Source organism: Myiozetetes cayanensis, unplaced genomic scaffold (assembly GCF_022539395.1).
Source record: "Myiozetetes cayanensis isolate MyiCay16 unplaced genomic scaffold, myiCay2020 scf5-8, whole genome shotgun sequence".
Lineage (NCBI taxonomy): Eukaryota > Metazoa > Chordata > Aves > Passeriformes > Tyrannidae > Myiozetetes > Myiozetetes cayanensis.
Window position 1 is genome coordinate 73,897,569 of NW_026087742.1, and position 16,783 is coordinate 73,914,351.

General features: G+C 38.1%; 1 protein-coding gene across 2 annotated transcripts in view; it reads left to right on the plus strand.

The window, feature by feature from the left end:
- Positions 1–626: 626 nt before the first annotated feature.
- GPC5 (glypican 5) overlaps positions 627–16,783 on the plus strand; it is a 629,773-nt gene continuing 613,616 nt past the window's right edge. Inside the window, exons 1-2 of one of the 2 annotated variants that reach the window (XM_050334039.1) lie at positions 627–784; positions 14,986–15,147. In XM_050334039.1, coding sequence (XP_050189996.1) covers positions 15,039–15,147 — 109 coding nt within the window. In that variant the 5' untranslated portion in view covers positions 627–784; positions 14,986–15,038. Of the gene's footprint in view, positions 785–14,985; positions 15,148–16,783 lie in introns of those variants that run through there. The other variant, XM_050334038.1, reaches the window with a different exon arrangement.

Here is a 16,783-nt window from a genome sequence, read left to right on the forward strand (position 1 = left end):
AGATAACCTGAATAGTCCCAGCTTCCTTGGCTGCTCTAGCAGATACCATCGGACTTCGTCTTGTAGAGGGTTTTGTAAACTCGTCCTTAGTAACTTTTCCCTCAGGAAACTGAAGCTTTTGAAGATACCATGAAGAGCGCTGAATTCTTGGAGACTTCTGTCAGAAAAGCAAGTTTGGTGTTTGAAGCCAGTCTGAATGGCGTACTTTACTGGCAGCGTTACGCCTGTTCCAAGTAGTTTGCCAAAGCTCTACAAATTAAGTCCGTCTATTTTGCGTGCATTTTGGGAGTTACTGCTCACACACCATGACATCACAATCCCTGCGGATTCCTCCTCCGCAGCCCGCACCCCCGGCACCCCGGCTGTAGGCGGGGGTCTCCTCTCCTCCCCAGACGGGACGTGCCCACCCCAAGACCCGCCGGGGCGGCGCGAAGGCACCGCGGCACCGGCGCTGGGACACCTCCCGCCTGTCCCCGCTGCGGGGCCCCCATGGTGCGGGGGGTGGTGGGAGGGGCCGGGCCGGGGGCGGGTCCCGGCGGGGCAGGGGGCGGTGCCGCAGCCTCCCCCCGCTCGGCGGCTCGGGGGCGCCTCGGCCGCGCTCTCTGCGGCAGCTGCGGGCGGGCCATGGAGGGGAACAGCCTCGGCGTCCTGAGCCTCGGCGTGCTGCTCCTGGTCGCCGCCTCGGCGGGTGCGGAGCCGCCGCCGAGCTGCGAGGCGGTCCGGAAAGTTTTCCAGCTGCGGCGGCTCGGCCCCCTCGGCGGCGTCCCGGAGTCCCCGCGGGCAGGTAAGGGAGAGCTGGGGGGGCAGGAGGCACCCGGAGCAGCGGGAGCCGGGGGGCTGCCCTGCCGGGGTGCGGAGACGGTGGGTTTGAATTTGGTGCCGCCGCCGGCGGTGCCGCGAACCCGTGGGCACCTCGGGTCACCCCTGGCCCGGGGAAACGGGTTCCGTAGCGACGTCGGGGGTGGCTGGGCGGGATGCTTGGCCCCTCGCTCAAGAGAGAAAACGCTCTTCTCGGGCTGCGGGCACTGAAGCACCCTGACACCTGCGTAAAACCCCCTTGTGCCCACCCACTTCCATGCCGTATCGCGCAGGAGAGCGAACTTCATCTGGGGCTCACCCTGCTTCCAGCCGCCCGTGGGCAGGCACAGGTACAGCGGTGCCGGCGCGAACCCTGAAGATAGGGGAGAGCCACTGAACGGCGTCTGGGGCTGGTGGAGTTACCTGGTGTGAAATGAGAATGATTTACACCGCTGCGAGTGGTGGGGCTGCGCGTTTTCTCTGCTGGATATCTGCCTGTCGCTGTAATGGAAAAAAAATTCCCGGGAAAGTAATGTCTTAAAGAGTAATTTGAGTATATCTAGCATTTGTATCAACAACGAAACTTTTCCTTTAAGAGTGCATCAAATGACATTGCAAAGCTTGTATGTAATAAGATGTACCTCCTTAGATCTGAGGTTTGTTACCATCTTCATGAGAACCTCTGTTGGCTTCAGTGGTACTAATCACAAAATTAAAATGCAGTTATTTTCATCATCAGAGATGTACATATCTATAAGATATGTTCATGTTTGGATGACAGTCAACTAGTAAATGTGTATCAATACTTTCTTGACAGAAAATTATTTCTGAATGTAACAAAAGCTGAAATAATGTCCCCCTCACTTTAAAATATCAATAGCATCATTCTTTTTCTTAAAGATAATCTGTGTAGTTTTTATTAACTATGCAAGTTAAGGCATACTGAATTTATTTTAAAGGAATCCTTTCAAAATACAGCTTTTAAATGGCTCTAGTTTAAAGCATGACAGATAATTCTAAACTTGACACAGTTGTGTGCAGTTTAAAAATCAAAATACTATATTTAAAAGATTGCCAGTACTTTTGACAACAAGTTGTCTTCTTATGGTGTCGTTGGCTAAAGATTTTTAGTTGTCTTTACTAAAAAGAAAATAAACACTTTAAATGGAAAGCCTGATTAGACAGGAACTGTGCAAGTGAAAATGTCTGGAAAGTGAAATCTGAGTTAAAGCCCTGTCAGGGGCTTATTTTTTTGGTGCTATTTGTGTGAATAATATCAGCATGAATTATATGTTATCTGTTTATATGTGTGTGAACATATGTATATATTCTGTATCCTAGTATAACTACTACAATTTCTCTTTCACTGCCATTTATTTCGAATACCATACATTCACTTGTGTACTAGGATAGGGAGGAAGTGTGTTGCTTCGAGAGGAAAGAACTACTACGGTACCTTATATATGTTTCTTTTGCTCGGCTCTTCTGATTTCCCTTCCCCTATATTTTTATACTACCATTCACTCTCATTTCTTTTGACTTTTCTATGTTTTCTGTTTGAAGCAAAAGCCATTTCTGAATTATAAGAATAATAAAAGAATTCCTTTCTCTGCTGCTGCCCCTGCAAGCAGCGGGCAGCAGGAGGTGCAGTACAACTGCGTGGTCAGCAGCCTTTCACTCTTTGAAGGAATTGCATTGCTGTGGGCAGCCTGGAAGACACCATCCCTCAAGGAGCCCTGTTCGAGTGTCAGAGTCATTGCTCTGAGTAGCACCGGTCTCAGAGATGCATGCAACAAATAACTGCGAAGAGTAAAACCTATCCTGAATTGACAATGACAAAAGTAATGGAGATAAAATGAGTATTTTAGAAGGTTTAGGTGTGATTAAAGGTTTTCATAGGCTGAAAACACAATGTTAAGAGCAAAGAAATGTCACTTTTGCTACTGATCTTCTGTATTAAGTCGTCTTTAGAGGCAGGGTGTAAAAATATTTTAAAACCTGTTCTGATGGCACTTTAGCAATGTGTTTGTGTAGAAGACACACACATGCACAGATACAACACAGACACTTTTTGTCGGTGTCCACTTACAAAAATAGGTGTCAAAATTGCCTTTATAAGGTTTAATTTGGTTGCTCAAATATAAGCATCTGGCACCATTTGAGTTTTCTTACGGTTTCCAGAATGTCTCATGGGGCCAACAGATAACAATACCTCAGAGAGATTTATGTCTTCCTGGAGCGGCAGCGAGTGGAGGGTGGGATACCTTTGGCATCTCAGATGCTCCCTGTGGGCAAGCACAATGCCCAGCCAGTGCAGCCTGTGGCATCCAGGAGCCAGTCAGTTATCATCAAGTATTGGTGCTGACTTCTGAACAAGCTGCATAATGCCTCTATTTCATTGCCTCTACATCTTTTTTTTAGTGGTAGCTTAGACCTAGTTTATATAAGAACACTTTAATTTAAATGTCTTAAACTGAGCCACACCTTTTGGGTGGAGTAAGATTGCTAACTAAAGAAGAGCAGGAGTATTAGTTGGTGTGTGGATTTGTATACAGTGGAAGGCTACCTCTACAGTCAATAAAATTATAGGGCTTGTACTGGTCTTGTGTTCATTGCATGTATTAAAATAAAAAGGCTGTACCATTCATATTGGTATTTTTTCTTCTTCTTAGTAGTAAGAAAAACTAAGCAGCCTTATATCAGTAAGTGATGAAATTTTAATTCTGTTTCATTTGGGGACTGCCACGTCTCTGTATTTTGAATATATGTTAGCTCAAAACATATGCATTATTTTATATAATTAGTTTTGCAGCTGTTATATGTAGTTTGTGTATGTTTAAAAGAGAAAAAAATACCTCTGTCGTCATATGTAGAAATGCCAGACATATGTGTGAAGGTGATCTTGAAGCATATGGGAAGTACAACTTTGTGTTGTCGTTCACATAGCACAAGATATCATAGTGTTGAAACTGGCAACTAATGATCAAAATGAATTAATATAGTTACCAAACCTAAGATTTTTATTGCTACTCCCAGCAGTCAAGACACCTGACTAACTGTTAGCAGTCTTTTGTAGATGTGATTTGGGAACTCGTAGTACAGACTTATGCTCAGTCCCATCACATGCTATACTGAAATATTTATCTCTTTCATACTGATTTTAAATGTTAGTTGCAAAAGTACTTTATTTTTTTTTTCCTGTCTGGTTCTGTGCTACAAGTGCAGTGTTGGTGGAACTGTACAGAGAAGCCTCAATAATTAAAAATCCTAAAAGACACTTTTTGGTGTATGGAGAATCAAGAATCAAACAATATGCAAAGCATGAAATAAGTATAAAAAGGTCTCTAAGGTTAGATTTGGGGGTTTTATTTTGTTTTTGTGGATCAGTATGACTTGGATTATTTTGAAAAAAATGTTATATGTTAAATACTGGTTTTTAAACATTTTTGAATTTCATATGCTCAATTTCTGTATTGTAACCTAATCAACTTTCTTGATGAATTCCACTCTTTTACGCTATATATGCAAGTTAATTGATTTCTGCAACTCATGTTTCTGACAGGTTAAATGGAAGCTCTGAGCTCTCCATGTTATTTTGGTTGCAAATAATATTTCTTTTCTGGTTTTCTTCTCTCAAAATACATCGAACAGAGAAGTTGTGGATGGCCCATCCCTGAAAGTGTTCAAGGCTAGCTTGGATGGGGCCTTGAACAACCTGGTACGGTGGAAGGTGTCCCTGTCCATGGCAGGAAGGTTGGAACTATACCATCTATAAGGTCCCTTCCACCCCAAACCATTCTATGATATGATCCTGTGAACAACAGAATAGGATGAACAGTAAACCATGCACTCTTGCCTTTTTGACAAAGGACTTTCAGTAGGTATGTCAGTGAACAAACTTTCAGGCATCTCTTTGCACCAAAAAGCTTATTGAAAAATGTTAGAATTGAATCTGTAGAATCAAACAATTCCCAGTGAAGTGGGGAAAAAATGGGTTGGAGATATTTGTTTTCTCAGCAGTTTGCTTGTTTGTTTGATTTCTGTTGGTTTGCTTTTTGGGGTTTATTTGTTTTTTTTTTTTTTTTTTTTTTTTTCAGGAATCAGTCTAGGCTTTTTATCAAAATCTGGGAGATTATGTGTGCAATTATGAGAACAGGAAGCACAAAAGAGAGTGAAGACTGTGATTAGTATAAACTTTATTGCAAAGGCTTTTTGGTAGAGAATCATTATGAATATGCAGTTGAATAAGTGAGAAAAACTATGCTGGAAGGATGAGATAATCTCAGAAAAAGCTGATCTGTGATACACTTATTAATTCAAGTGAAAATATTCTTGCTAATTCCACTTAAAGTAACAATGGAATTCAGTCTGAAATCCAGAACAGGTTACTTTGATGCAATTCCAAGATCATATTTGAATTTTAATTTGGGTTTCTAGTATGATTTACATTCAGGTAATTTGGATTTTTGTTCTATCTCAAGTGAAATTAAGATTTGTTTGGTGTGTGCAGGCAGGGGCACTTCTAATTACTCTATTTAACTGATATTCAGAGCTCTGGAAAGAGAATTAGTCAGAGACAGAAAGTGAGTTGCTTTGTCATATCAGTAACTGATGCCTGGTTTTGTAAGGACTGTTACCAACAACATAATTTTGTGTATGTGTGAACATTTCACCTCTGGATCCACAAAATTATCCCCGTGAAAATATTTTTACAATATTTTGAGATTAAAGCCAAGAAAAAAATGAGCTCAACAATGTAGCAGCTTCCCTATCTCCATCTTCCATCTTTCAGCTTCTCTAGGAAGTCATCAGTGCTCAGTAGCCTTAGGACTTGATCTGACTGGGATGACCTGAAAGGTGTTGTCTGTACTGCTCAGTAGATGACAGAGGATCAACTCCTGGTTCTCATGGCGAGTGGAATAGACTGGCTCATGTCTACATTGCTCAAGGCTGGTGTCCTGCAAAAGGGATGGACTGTCCTCGCTTGACGGGGTTTGCCCTTCAATCCTTTTGAGAGCCAAAATGATGCTTTTATAATGCCATGGTGCTGTGGGTTCCCTTCCTTCACAATTGAAGCAATCTTAAAAATAGGAGGTCTTTTGGTAGGCAGTTGAAAAACATGACTACATGTTTTGTTTGGTGAGCTGGAGTGCGGGTGTATGGAGGGGTGCCTTGACCTTACTAGGGTGCCTGCTAGTAGGGAGATGATCTTAGAGGGTATAAGGAAGAAGGCAAACCTGTACTATAGTGTTGCCTAGAGAGTCCTCTTAAAGCAATATTCACAATCTCTAGAAATGCAGGTGAGAGAGATTCTGGTGCCTTCTGAAAAGAGCCACAGAAAGAAGTGAGGTGATAGTTTAACAGTGTCGACAGCCAGGTCCAGGTGCTTAAGGCTGATCACCATCTTATTTACTGAGCAGTGCTGAAGTACTTTGCAACAACCACAGTGATGGCAATAATGCTATGTCTGGAGTGGTGCTTGTGACAAAAATGAGTTAACAAATATTAAAGGATGAGCGTGAGAAGGACTTACGTCTGATACAGGTTACAAATCCAAATTTTATTTTGAAATAAACCGCTGATTTGACAATTGCTTCCAGGCCCTATGGCATTTTAGTGCTGGCTTTTGAGAGACTCTTTTGTCATGACAATCCTAGGTCTGTTTTGGGATTTTTCAGACTCTGGATTTGATCTCTTGGAAGTCTAAGTAGACAGGGAGAAATTTACCACACATCTGGCATTTTCTCTTCCTGGCAATAAACATCCTCATCCTGTCAGCATTTGTTTATCCAAATGTACTGAAAATACAGATTTTTATGGCTGAGACCATAAATTAAAGTTTGAAATCAGTTCCAGATAGGTAAACTTACATCTCAGAAAAATTACATTTTTCTTCCTGAGCTGTCTTTCCTAAACCCATCTAGATTGTTTTCAATTTTAAAACCTTTCCTATACTGTAACTGTTTATGCCAATATATATTTATTACAATTTTTTATTACAAGTTATTTTGCTTCTAGCTGTCTTGTGATCTTGTCTCAAAGTAGATCATAGTGTGGAACCATCAGAATTTGATACTGAAAAAGCCAATATGCTTTATCAGAGCAGAAAATGTTTTCTCTCTGCATTTCAAAATTGGTTATTGATAAAACAATTCTTGTGGAAGATGGGAAGGTTTTTATCTGTGAAAACACAGAAAATAAGTGTGGGTATTTTTAATATTGCTTGTGCTGAAATGGAATGACCTGTTTCACACCCTCTTCTGAAATATTATCCATAAGCTGTTACTTGTTCTGTGGTTTTATAAAGAAACAGCTACAAAACTACTGTGGATTTTGACCAATCACTCAATTTTTTAGTCAGTCGAGTTCTTTGCATGTTGCTTTTCCTGGCCATTGAAAGCAGCTGTCTTTAATGAGCTGGAACAAAAGTAGGTTAATAAAATGAACTTTATATGTCCGTGATTAGCAGTCTTAATAGTATAAAACAAAATTCCCTTAGGGTTGGGAATGAAACCTGTGTTAAAAAGATGCCACTTAAAAAAAGTATTTGCCATAAAATCAAGGGACTAAAATAATATTGAAGGGTCAGCTGAAACCATAAACAAATATTCATTATTGTTTTACAGTTTTACTGAAAGTCTAAATGTCTTCTTGAAGCTATACTAAAGCCCATATTAAGGGTAGATAAAATTTCACATTAGCTCCTGCTGTACAAAAGGCAAAGATTTGAGAGCTAAGCAGGGCCTAACATTTGTTTAAAATACTAAGAAAAGCTTGGGTAATACAGCTAATTTAATTTCATTTAAACAAATACTATGCATGTCTATGCCTGTGTACACGTAGAACTGCATGTGAGCAGTTACCATGTGTATTATTTATTAATAACTGAAATCGGGTGGGTGAAAGGTCATACATATTGGAAAAATGGCTCAGGTTTTGTGGAAGATCTTTACTGAACCTCACAGGGAAAAAGGAGGTCATTGCTTCTGGGAAGTGAAGCTGCTGCTTACTTGTGAAGGAGACATAAGTCAGTAGGAGAATAAGGAATAGTACTAACAAGTTCTAATTTTCGCTTTTCTTGACAACTCAGCTACACCCTTCTGATTGTGAAATTATGGTTTACTATACAACAATGCCATTGTCTAAAATGATGCCGTATGCAACACAATATTATTTGTGTTTCAGGCAATGTGATAATAACACTTTGCCAAGTTTTCTCTCTTACATTTTCAGTTCCAAGTAGAGGGAGGACATTTATATGTAATTATTATCTGCTAAGATTTAGAGACTAAGGTAAGTCATCCTCTATAGATGGAAGTGAGGTAGAGTTTTTTTACTAATTTTTAAATACTTCCTAAAGCAAAGCAAAAGCCTTCCCAAATCCATTACAGCTATATCTTTTATTTGGAATAGCTGTGAGTCTCCTGCTGGTGTTTTGACTTGTATGAAAGCTGTGTTGAAGCCTGAAGATTAAACAGTTGTACTGGGGAGACTACTGTACAAAATTGTATCTCTCAAATAAATCACTTGTGATAAAACTGTAAGACTATAGTGATGTAAGAGTAGAAAAATATGTCTATTTTGGAGTTCTCTTTTTTTCAGCCTTTTCAGAGTTATTTTTATTTTGTGTAGTAAGTTTACAGAAAAGCTTAATACTCATTTACTGCAGTATTGTCAGGAATAGTGTGAATTGTAAAGCTGACACACGATAAGTAAGGAAGAGGTTTGATTATACACTCCTTAGAGTTAGTGATGATAAACACAGCTCAAAACTATAGTCAGTGAAGACCATGATCGGCCTTTGGCTATGTACCCTTAGAGAACAATTAGAAAATCTAAGTTCTTGTTGATGACAATATTTAAAAAGTGTCTAATTTTAATTTTTTTTAATTATCCTTTTGATTCTTAATTCTTTTCACTTCAACTATAATGAAATAGCTACCCTAGCACTGAAAAACAGACATGAGTGTATTCTTTAAGTTCCACCTGCAAATCAACATTCAAACTGTCAAAGTTTTTCTGCTTTTAAGACTTTCTATGCTTAATTAATTAATTAATTCTATTTGTGGCCTTGAAAATGTATTTCATATTGATATGCTAACTTTTCTGTCTGAGTTCATGTGTGTATTGGACACTCCACTGCAAAGAAGCGATTTATGAAAAGAGTACATAAATCTTCATTGAGACACTGCAAGATTCTATTTTCTTAATGGTTATGTTTTCAACTTGTGAAGAAGAACAGAAGAAAGTCCTACTGCAGACAACGCTTAATTAATCTAGATTAATTTACCTTTTTCTTTCATTTAATTCTAGTTCAAGCTGCTACTGTGTTTCTTATTCTGACAGATTTGTTGGGCTCTTACAATCATACTTAAAATTTTCTGAGTTTAAGAAGAATTTAAGGGTAGCTAGGCATATCAATCTTCAAACATATGAAACCAAGAAACAGGAAAATGTGCTAAGAATTTTGCTATAAAATAAATACGTATGTATAAATATATAATTTTGTGTACCAAGGATTCTCGGGATGCTTTGTGAAATTGGAAGTTAGAAGTAGCAGGTTTAGAACATTTGTTTCTAGCATCTGGTAGAATAAAAGGATTTAGAAGCCAAAGTGATCCTGAGGTATCTCAGCAGCAATGGTAAACTGAAAGAGCACACTGAAGGAAGAGTAGACAGAGCTCTTATAAGAGCAATATAGGAGCAGTGGGTTATCTCCTGGTTATCTATATTATCATTTATTTGTTTAGTGGTTTTTGTCCCCATAAGACATACACAGCTTTGAGGGAAAGTCAGGGTTGTTCTGAGTTAGCATCTGTGTCAGTCTCTTTAGTAGGTGTTAATCATGTTTCTTTAGAAACATGGGCATTGGGCAAGGTCAGACATGAGTTTAACATGTATCATATAGTAAAATTTCTAATATCTCTAGAGGTTTCAGCAACATAGGAATTCATAGTTTAATCCAGGTGTTAGTCTGACTATGAGTTAATGAAATGAGGAATTTGTGCCTAACTGTTCAGCTTGTTTCTTGAGGCCATCTGATAGGTCAAAATATTATCTTCATAGGGTATTTCCACTATAGAGTCCAAATTCAGATGTACATAAATTAATTATATATTAGTTACCAAATGTAAGTTAGAGCAGCAGTATTAATAATGACGTAACAGACGTCATTACATCACAATTCTTGTGATATAAAAATACCTCTATCTTAGATTTCCAGTATGGTAAGTGACTTCCTTCTCCTCTGTGCTCTTTCTTCATAAGTAATTCTGGCTTCTGTATAAAGATAAAGACTTTCCTGGAATAGCAAAATTGGAGTTTTAAAAAAAAACAAGTCGTGCAAAGAATTGTAAAGTTGTTTGATTTGTCAATGTGACAGACCTGTAAACAAACTCTAATACCAATGGAGAAACTCTAATCAGGTTATGTGACTAATTCTTTCTTTTTGATTTCTCTGCTGAAAACATGACTGTGAAGAAAACAGTCATGCAGTGTCTCAATGAAGATTCATTCACTCTTTTCACAACTTACTTTTCTGCAGTGAACTGTCCAATATCATTTTCCAGAGATAAACTCAGACAAAAAAGTTAGCGTATCAATATGAAATACCTTTTCAAGGCCACAAACAGAATTAGTTAATGAATTAATTAATAAAGTGTAGAAAGTCTTAAAAGCAGAAAAACTTTGACAGTTTGAATGTCAATTTGCACGTGTAACTTAAAAATACACTTAAAGAATACACAGTAGAGGGATTCTATTTTTAAATAAGCAGACATAATTTTGTTTTGTTTTGTTTTCAGAAAAGAGCCTAAAAGAATGTGTGTAAGGGAATAGAGAATATAACATAGTAAGTCTGAAATAGGTGTGGCACTGAAATGTGTTCAAACAACTTAATAACATCATTCCTCCATTTTACAGTGTCTGTTACATGATTAGATAGCTGCTGGTATTTTTTTCAGCAGTAGTGAGTTGCCTTGTATTACAAGGAGAAGATAATATTCAGTAACCAAATAGGAAAAAAGACTGTTGCAATGCAAGACTGTGAATATTGCTGTCAGTATAAACATTTTTCCTCTCGATGTTTGTCAGGTGTATTGCTGCTGGCATACTACAGGCTGTACGTTGGCTTGTCTTGTACTGGAGATGTTCTTTGTGTGATAAACTCTTCAGGAATAATAAAAAAAAATAGAGAGAACTGCATGTCATACCTGTGGTTAGACCTTTCTGGTATGATGAGTTAATGTTGCTGTGGGCTTATTTATCATTCCTTTAATTTGTTTATAAGTGGGTGGTATGTTAGTCCAGTTTACTGCTTGTTGTTTTAACAGTATGCGGTTTTAAAATTCCCATTTACTGTAGCTAATATTTAATTAATTAGTATTGAATACATCAGCAAATGTATCTAATGATGAGTGAGAGGATTAAAAAGGATTAATGGAAGTTTGCAGTTTTATTTCTTTTAACAATGTCAACTTAGACATCTTTTGCATCACAGTTATCACGCTTCGTTGCTTTGGGATTCCATGAGTCGGTCCAGTACTGCCTCTGCTACTTTCCATGTTTTGTGGAGTTTTAGTTGCACTGCAGTTATTGCCCCCTGCAGACAGTCCTGTACCCAAGGCCAGCTTTGTGTTGCTCTCAGTTATGTTGCAGTTTCTGCATGTGCTTTGTTTTATCCTGGTCTGTGATTTGGACTGTTGTAGGGTATTCTGTTGTTTTGTGAGGAGTAGTGGGATGAGAGGAGTCTTCAGTGTTCTGGGAGTAGGGACATGATGTCAAGGACTGGGAATGTAATAATAATAATGGCCAGTCTTCGTGGGTGAAGATCCGGGGAAGGTCTTTACACCTTCCAGCCTGCGCATTGGTTTTTATTTTTTTTTTTTTTAGGTGAGACACAGTGTGCGCAGAACTGAGCCTGCCCTTTAATCCTAAGGTTCATCTGCTGGGGCCAAGCGAGCTTGGACGGTGGCAGCGAGGTCCTCAGGACATAGATGGATTGCCTTTAGAGGGCTAATGAGCTCCATCTGCTCGGGGAGTATCCCTGACCGGGAATTGAACCCGGGCCTCGGTGGTGACAGCGCCGCGCCTTTACCACTAGACCACCAGGGGCTCCCATATTATTACTGGGAATGTGGGAAGGCAGGAATGGTGTAGGTAGGTAAGGATGGTCAACAGCCCAGGGTCTTCAGTTTGGAGAGCTGGTATGGACTGGGAGGTTGGAGTCAGTGGGGTAAAAGGATTGGAATCTGGCTTGGGGAAGGGTGGGCATGCAGTGGAGATAGCACTGAGAGTGACTGTAGGTAGTTAGGTGGGTTCTGAGCACTGGTGGACTGGATTTTTAATACTCATAATGAAAATTATTTTAAGATATAAGCAGCCTTAAAGATAAAGTTGCTTCGAGGCAGCAGCTTTATTAAGACCGACTCTGAAACAAAGCGTTTTCCTTGGTATGCATGACATAAATACTAGAGTAGCTAATAAATAGATAATTTAATAGAGCAGCTTATTTTTGCAGCTTTATTTTCATTCTTTCTCTATATTGGAATATCAGAGGATGGAATATTAAACTTTTCATATGGCAAGAGGTTTGTAAAAACAACCAAACAGAACAAATGACTTTGTGTATACTGAAGAACATAGAAATTTATATTTTGAAATAAATGATGAAGATAAATAGCCTTCAAAAATTAAACTATACAAGGAAAAAAGATATAGTATAACACTTAAGATATAAAATTTCTTACTCTGACAAGTTCGGTGATTCATATCTGCGTAAGAGTAGAGTTTTAAATTTTTGTTGTGCTAGTGAAGATGTTCAGCTTCCCGCACTGTGGCTTGTAGGTGTACCAATCCCTGAGTGTTAAACTGCTGCTGCAGACCACTCCAAAGAGATTTACAGGGATATCACTTGCTTTAGTTAATTTTCACATCCAGAGGTTATGTTCTTGCTTTTGCATGCCACCATGAAGGCAGAGTCGGACTTGTGAATTCTGTGTTGTTGTAGAGCTTCTTAAAGTATGTAATGATTTTCCTGTATCATAATGATATTTACTGCAGCTTATGTCTGCAAAATGGATTTACTTCGACACATATTTTTACCATGGGCAGTAAACTGTTCTTGTATATATAGTCAAACTTTTGTCTTTATAAATATGGAATTGTGTCAATTCACTAGCAGCATTCCTCACTAAAACGAAATAGTTTTGCCTGAAAACCTACATCATGTGACCTAAGGCATGAAGCAGAAAAGATCCTTTAAAAATTAAGAGAAATTCTGTAGTATTTAATATTGAAGGTTTAAATCTGTCCTCCTTTCCATATCTGCCTTATGATGGAGTGCAAGAAATTGTGAAGGTGGAAACCAATGATACTAAAAGGAAATATTCAGCAAATCCAAGACTGTATTGTCTGCAATTAGCAAGGGAAATTTGTTTGTTTGTCATGGGAATCAAATTACCTCTGTGCAGTATTGTAGAGACAAGTGTTCATCAAGGACTCTGATAACTCCACTTTTTTTTAATGGTTCATATAATTTACCTATTTCATTCTGGTCTTGTGCTTTTTAAAATGTGATTTCTAAGGAATCTGCTGTATCTTCTTTAACACAATGAGTTCCTGCTTTAGAATTGAGATTGCTGTATGTAGATAATTACACTTTTTCTCTTATGTTCAGCTGAAGTGCTACACATAGATGAAGGGACATGAGTTTGATCTAAGGTATTTAAACATTTCACCATTCTTCTAGAGTGCTCCAATCCAACCCTCAGTAGCTTAACTTTTCCTTCTTAAGTTTCTGGAATGTATTTTTTTAAAACTCCTAATTTACTTAAGACAACTAACAGAATATTTAGGATACAAAGTGTGTAAGGCCTCCCTTTCCCTATAGCTGTATTCATACTGTCTTAGAATGATTTATCAGAGGAAAATCTGCAAAAAAATTATTTTAAAGGAATGTTAAATCTTGTAGATTTGGTGGTAGGAAAATAAAAGTTTAAGTACACAGAACTAGTGTAAGAGCTGAAAGTGGGTGCAGAGTCAAGGGCAATGTGGATTTAAGTTGACTTTTTAATTTCTTACTTTTTTCATTCCAATCATAGTCTTCCTTTTTACCAGTTATAAAGAAAGAGTGATGTTTGCTAGAAATCTTGTGATACCTATCAGTGAAACAACATATTTGAGAACAAAATTTGGACTGGACTGTTAAATTTTGTATTAATATAATTTAAATTTTCACATATTTCTTCTTTCATTATATGTTTGTTCCTTATTTTAGAAAGCATTGTTTATATATAGTATATATATAAAAAAAACTTTAAATGCCACATGATAACAAGGAAGGTGAATAAGGTCTTTTAATTCTTGATTATCTTCAGTTTTAAAGTTACAAAAGTATTGAATTGCCCCTCTGGAATTTCATCGTGCCCAAAATTTGAAAACATGTTTCTTTCTAGAAACATTTCCCGACCTATTAATGAAGGAGTGAGTCAGTGTGATGGATACATGGGAATGTTTGAGAAAGACGTGGTAAGGGACTGGAGTTTAGGGCTGCTCCATATAAAAGTTAATATAAGCATATTCATTATGAATCTGTTGGGAATAGGCTTTCCACTGGTGTGTTTGTAATATTTAGCAATATTTAGCTGTTTCTGGTCCAAGATTTACAGAACCACAAGAGCCTTGATCTGGTCCAGCATTTTAGTATTCTAGAGGATCATAGAAGCACTGAATGGTTTGAGTTGGAAGGGACCTCTAAAGGTCATCTAGTCCAACCCCCTGCAATCAGCAGGGACATCTTCAACTAGATCAGGTTGCTCAGAGCCCCATCTAAGCAGATCTTGGATGTTTCCAAGGGTGGGACATTTACCACCTGTAAGTGATGTACAATGCATATTCAATATATTTTAGCAACGCTGGGTAGCAATATTCACAGCTGGAACATGATTGCAGTGTCAGGGAAATTATAGGAAATTATTAACTGTATTAAGTGTACTCTTCCCATGGAATTTTAGTTGTTATCCCCTTCTGTTTAATGAGGCCAAACATCTTTAAAGTTTTGGTATTTCTTTTGTGTGTCAATACCTATGTGAAAAAAAAGGAAAAAAGTAGCTGTTTTCTATGTATCTGTGTTTTGCATACTTCTGGTTTATATTAATCAATGTAATTACGTTATTACCTTTTCCTTAGGTGGTGATCTCCAGGTTTGTACTTCTAGAAATCTAACATGCTGTACTAAAAAGATGGAAGAAAGGTATCAGATGGCAGCAAAGCAAGATATACAGCAAGTGCTTCAAACATCAAGCGCTACATTAAAATTTTTAATATCTCGTAATGCAGCTGCTTTTCAAGGTAAGGCTTTCTGCTTTTTGTTTCCAAACTTCTCCATACTTTTCTTGATTTTTATCTTTGATTGTTTTATGCATGTAATAAAAGTAATCTGCTAATTTTTAGCTTCTCACTATGCTTTTATGCTTTCAAATAAGGAGTGTTAAATAAGGCAAGTGATTAGGAACTGCATTGCTTTTGAAATTTGTGACTTTAAAAAAATGTATTTGCAAAAAAGTAAGACACTGTTTTAGTAAGATTCTTTGATTTTAATTGTAAACCAGTAACCTGACATTCCTCTTGAACTTCTTTAATTTAGGTGATACTAAAAAGCAAAATTAATGCTTGGAGTGCTACAAAAGAGATTTTTTTTTATTACAGTATTCCTACTCACCATGTTCTTTGTCTTGTTCTATAAATGTACTTGGGTTAGCTTGGGTTTGAGGTTCATTTTTGGGATCTAGTTTTGTAAGCTTTTGAGTTTCTAAAACTAATTGAAAAAAATTGTAGGTTGAGCAGTAGTTGTTCTAATGCACAAATAGGAAGATACCAGATAAATAATAGTTATTTGGACTGGTTGTTGGCTTGCCTATTCACAATTACCCTGCATATACTATTCATTTTTTTTTCTGACTTAATAAGGCATAAGTTAATGCAGAAATTGGTTAGGAGCTGGGAAGATGTGAAAAACAGTGGTGATACGAGATCATAAGTGATAGAAAGGGATATACAGTTCACGTGTGTTGAGGACAAAGTCCTACCATCTTGTTTTTTGTCTATTGATATGTACTTATGACCTTTATGACCACTTGATTGGACAGGATAACATGGTAACTGCATACGGGCTTGGGAAGCTGTCCTTATGGTGACTCTGTTGTTTTTAACCTGTGAAGTTGAAGTGATTAGCAGAATAGGGTCATAAAATGGGCAGAAGTTGACTTTGGAGTTCTAAAGACTTCCCTTTTTTGAAATTTAGGCTGTTTAATGCTAAAACCAACTTGAAGTTGCTCTCTGCCTTCTGGGAGTTTTCCCTTTTAGCCTGCTTAATTCAGCTGTCAATGGGTGTTATGATCAGCAGATCGCTGGTAAAATGTGCAAAGAAATCTTTCCCTTGCTCTCTTCTGCCTTCTTCTTTTCAACTTGCGTGTATTAGCTCTTTTTGTACCATAAGAGTATAATATGCTGTATTGCTTGGCTGACCTAGGGCTGTAGACTCTGCAGAGCTCAGAAATTAACTGTGCTTTGCATAAGTGAGGGCTGTACTCTTCGCCTCAGTGTTTTAATATCTCCTCCTTTACCCCAGCCCAAGCGAAAAAACAGTGCACAAAACCAACCCTTAGCTACCTAGATAATATACTTGTGCAATCCCAAGATTTCTCAGTCTTCACAAGAATGGGACTTAAATGACATTATAATGAAATGAAGTGAATTAAGGACCCCAAAACTGTATTTCTCTTGCTTTTATGTCCTGTGGGGCTAGTCAGTGGAGTATTTTCAGAATGTGTGAAGGGTACATCTCCCTCATTCAATTTCCCTGAGAGGAAATTCAGGGAGAATTCCTGAAAGGGATACATACATGCCTTTGAGGAGGAATAGTTATGAATTTGTCTGGTATAATCTGAGTGGTTATTCAGGCGTTTGGCTCTAGGCTCTTCTCAGC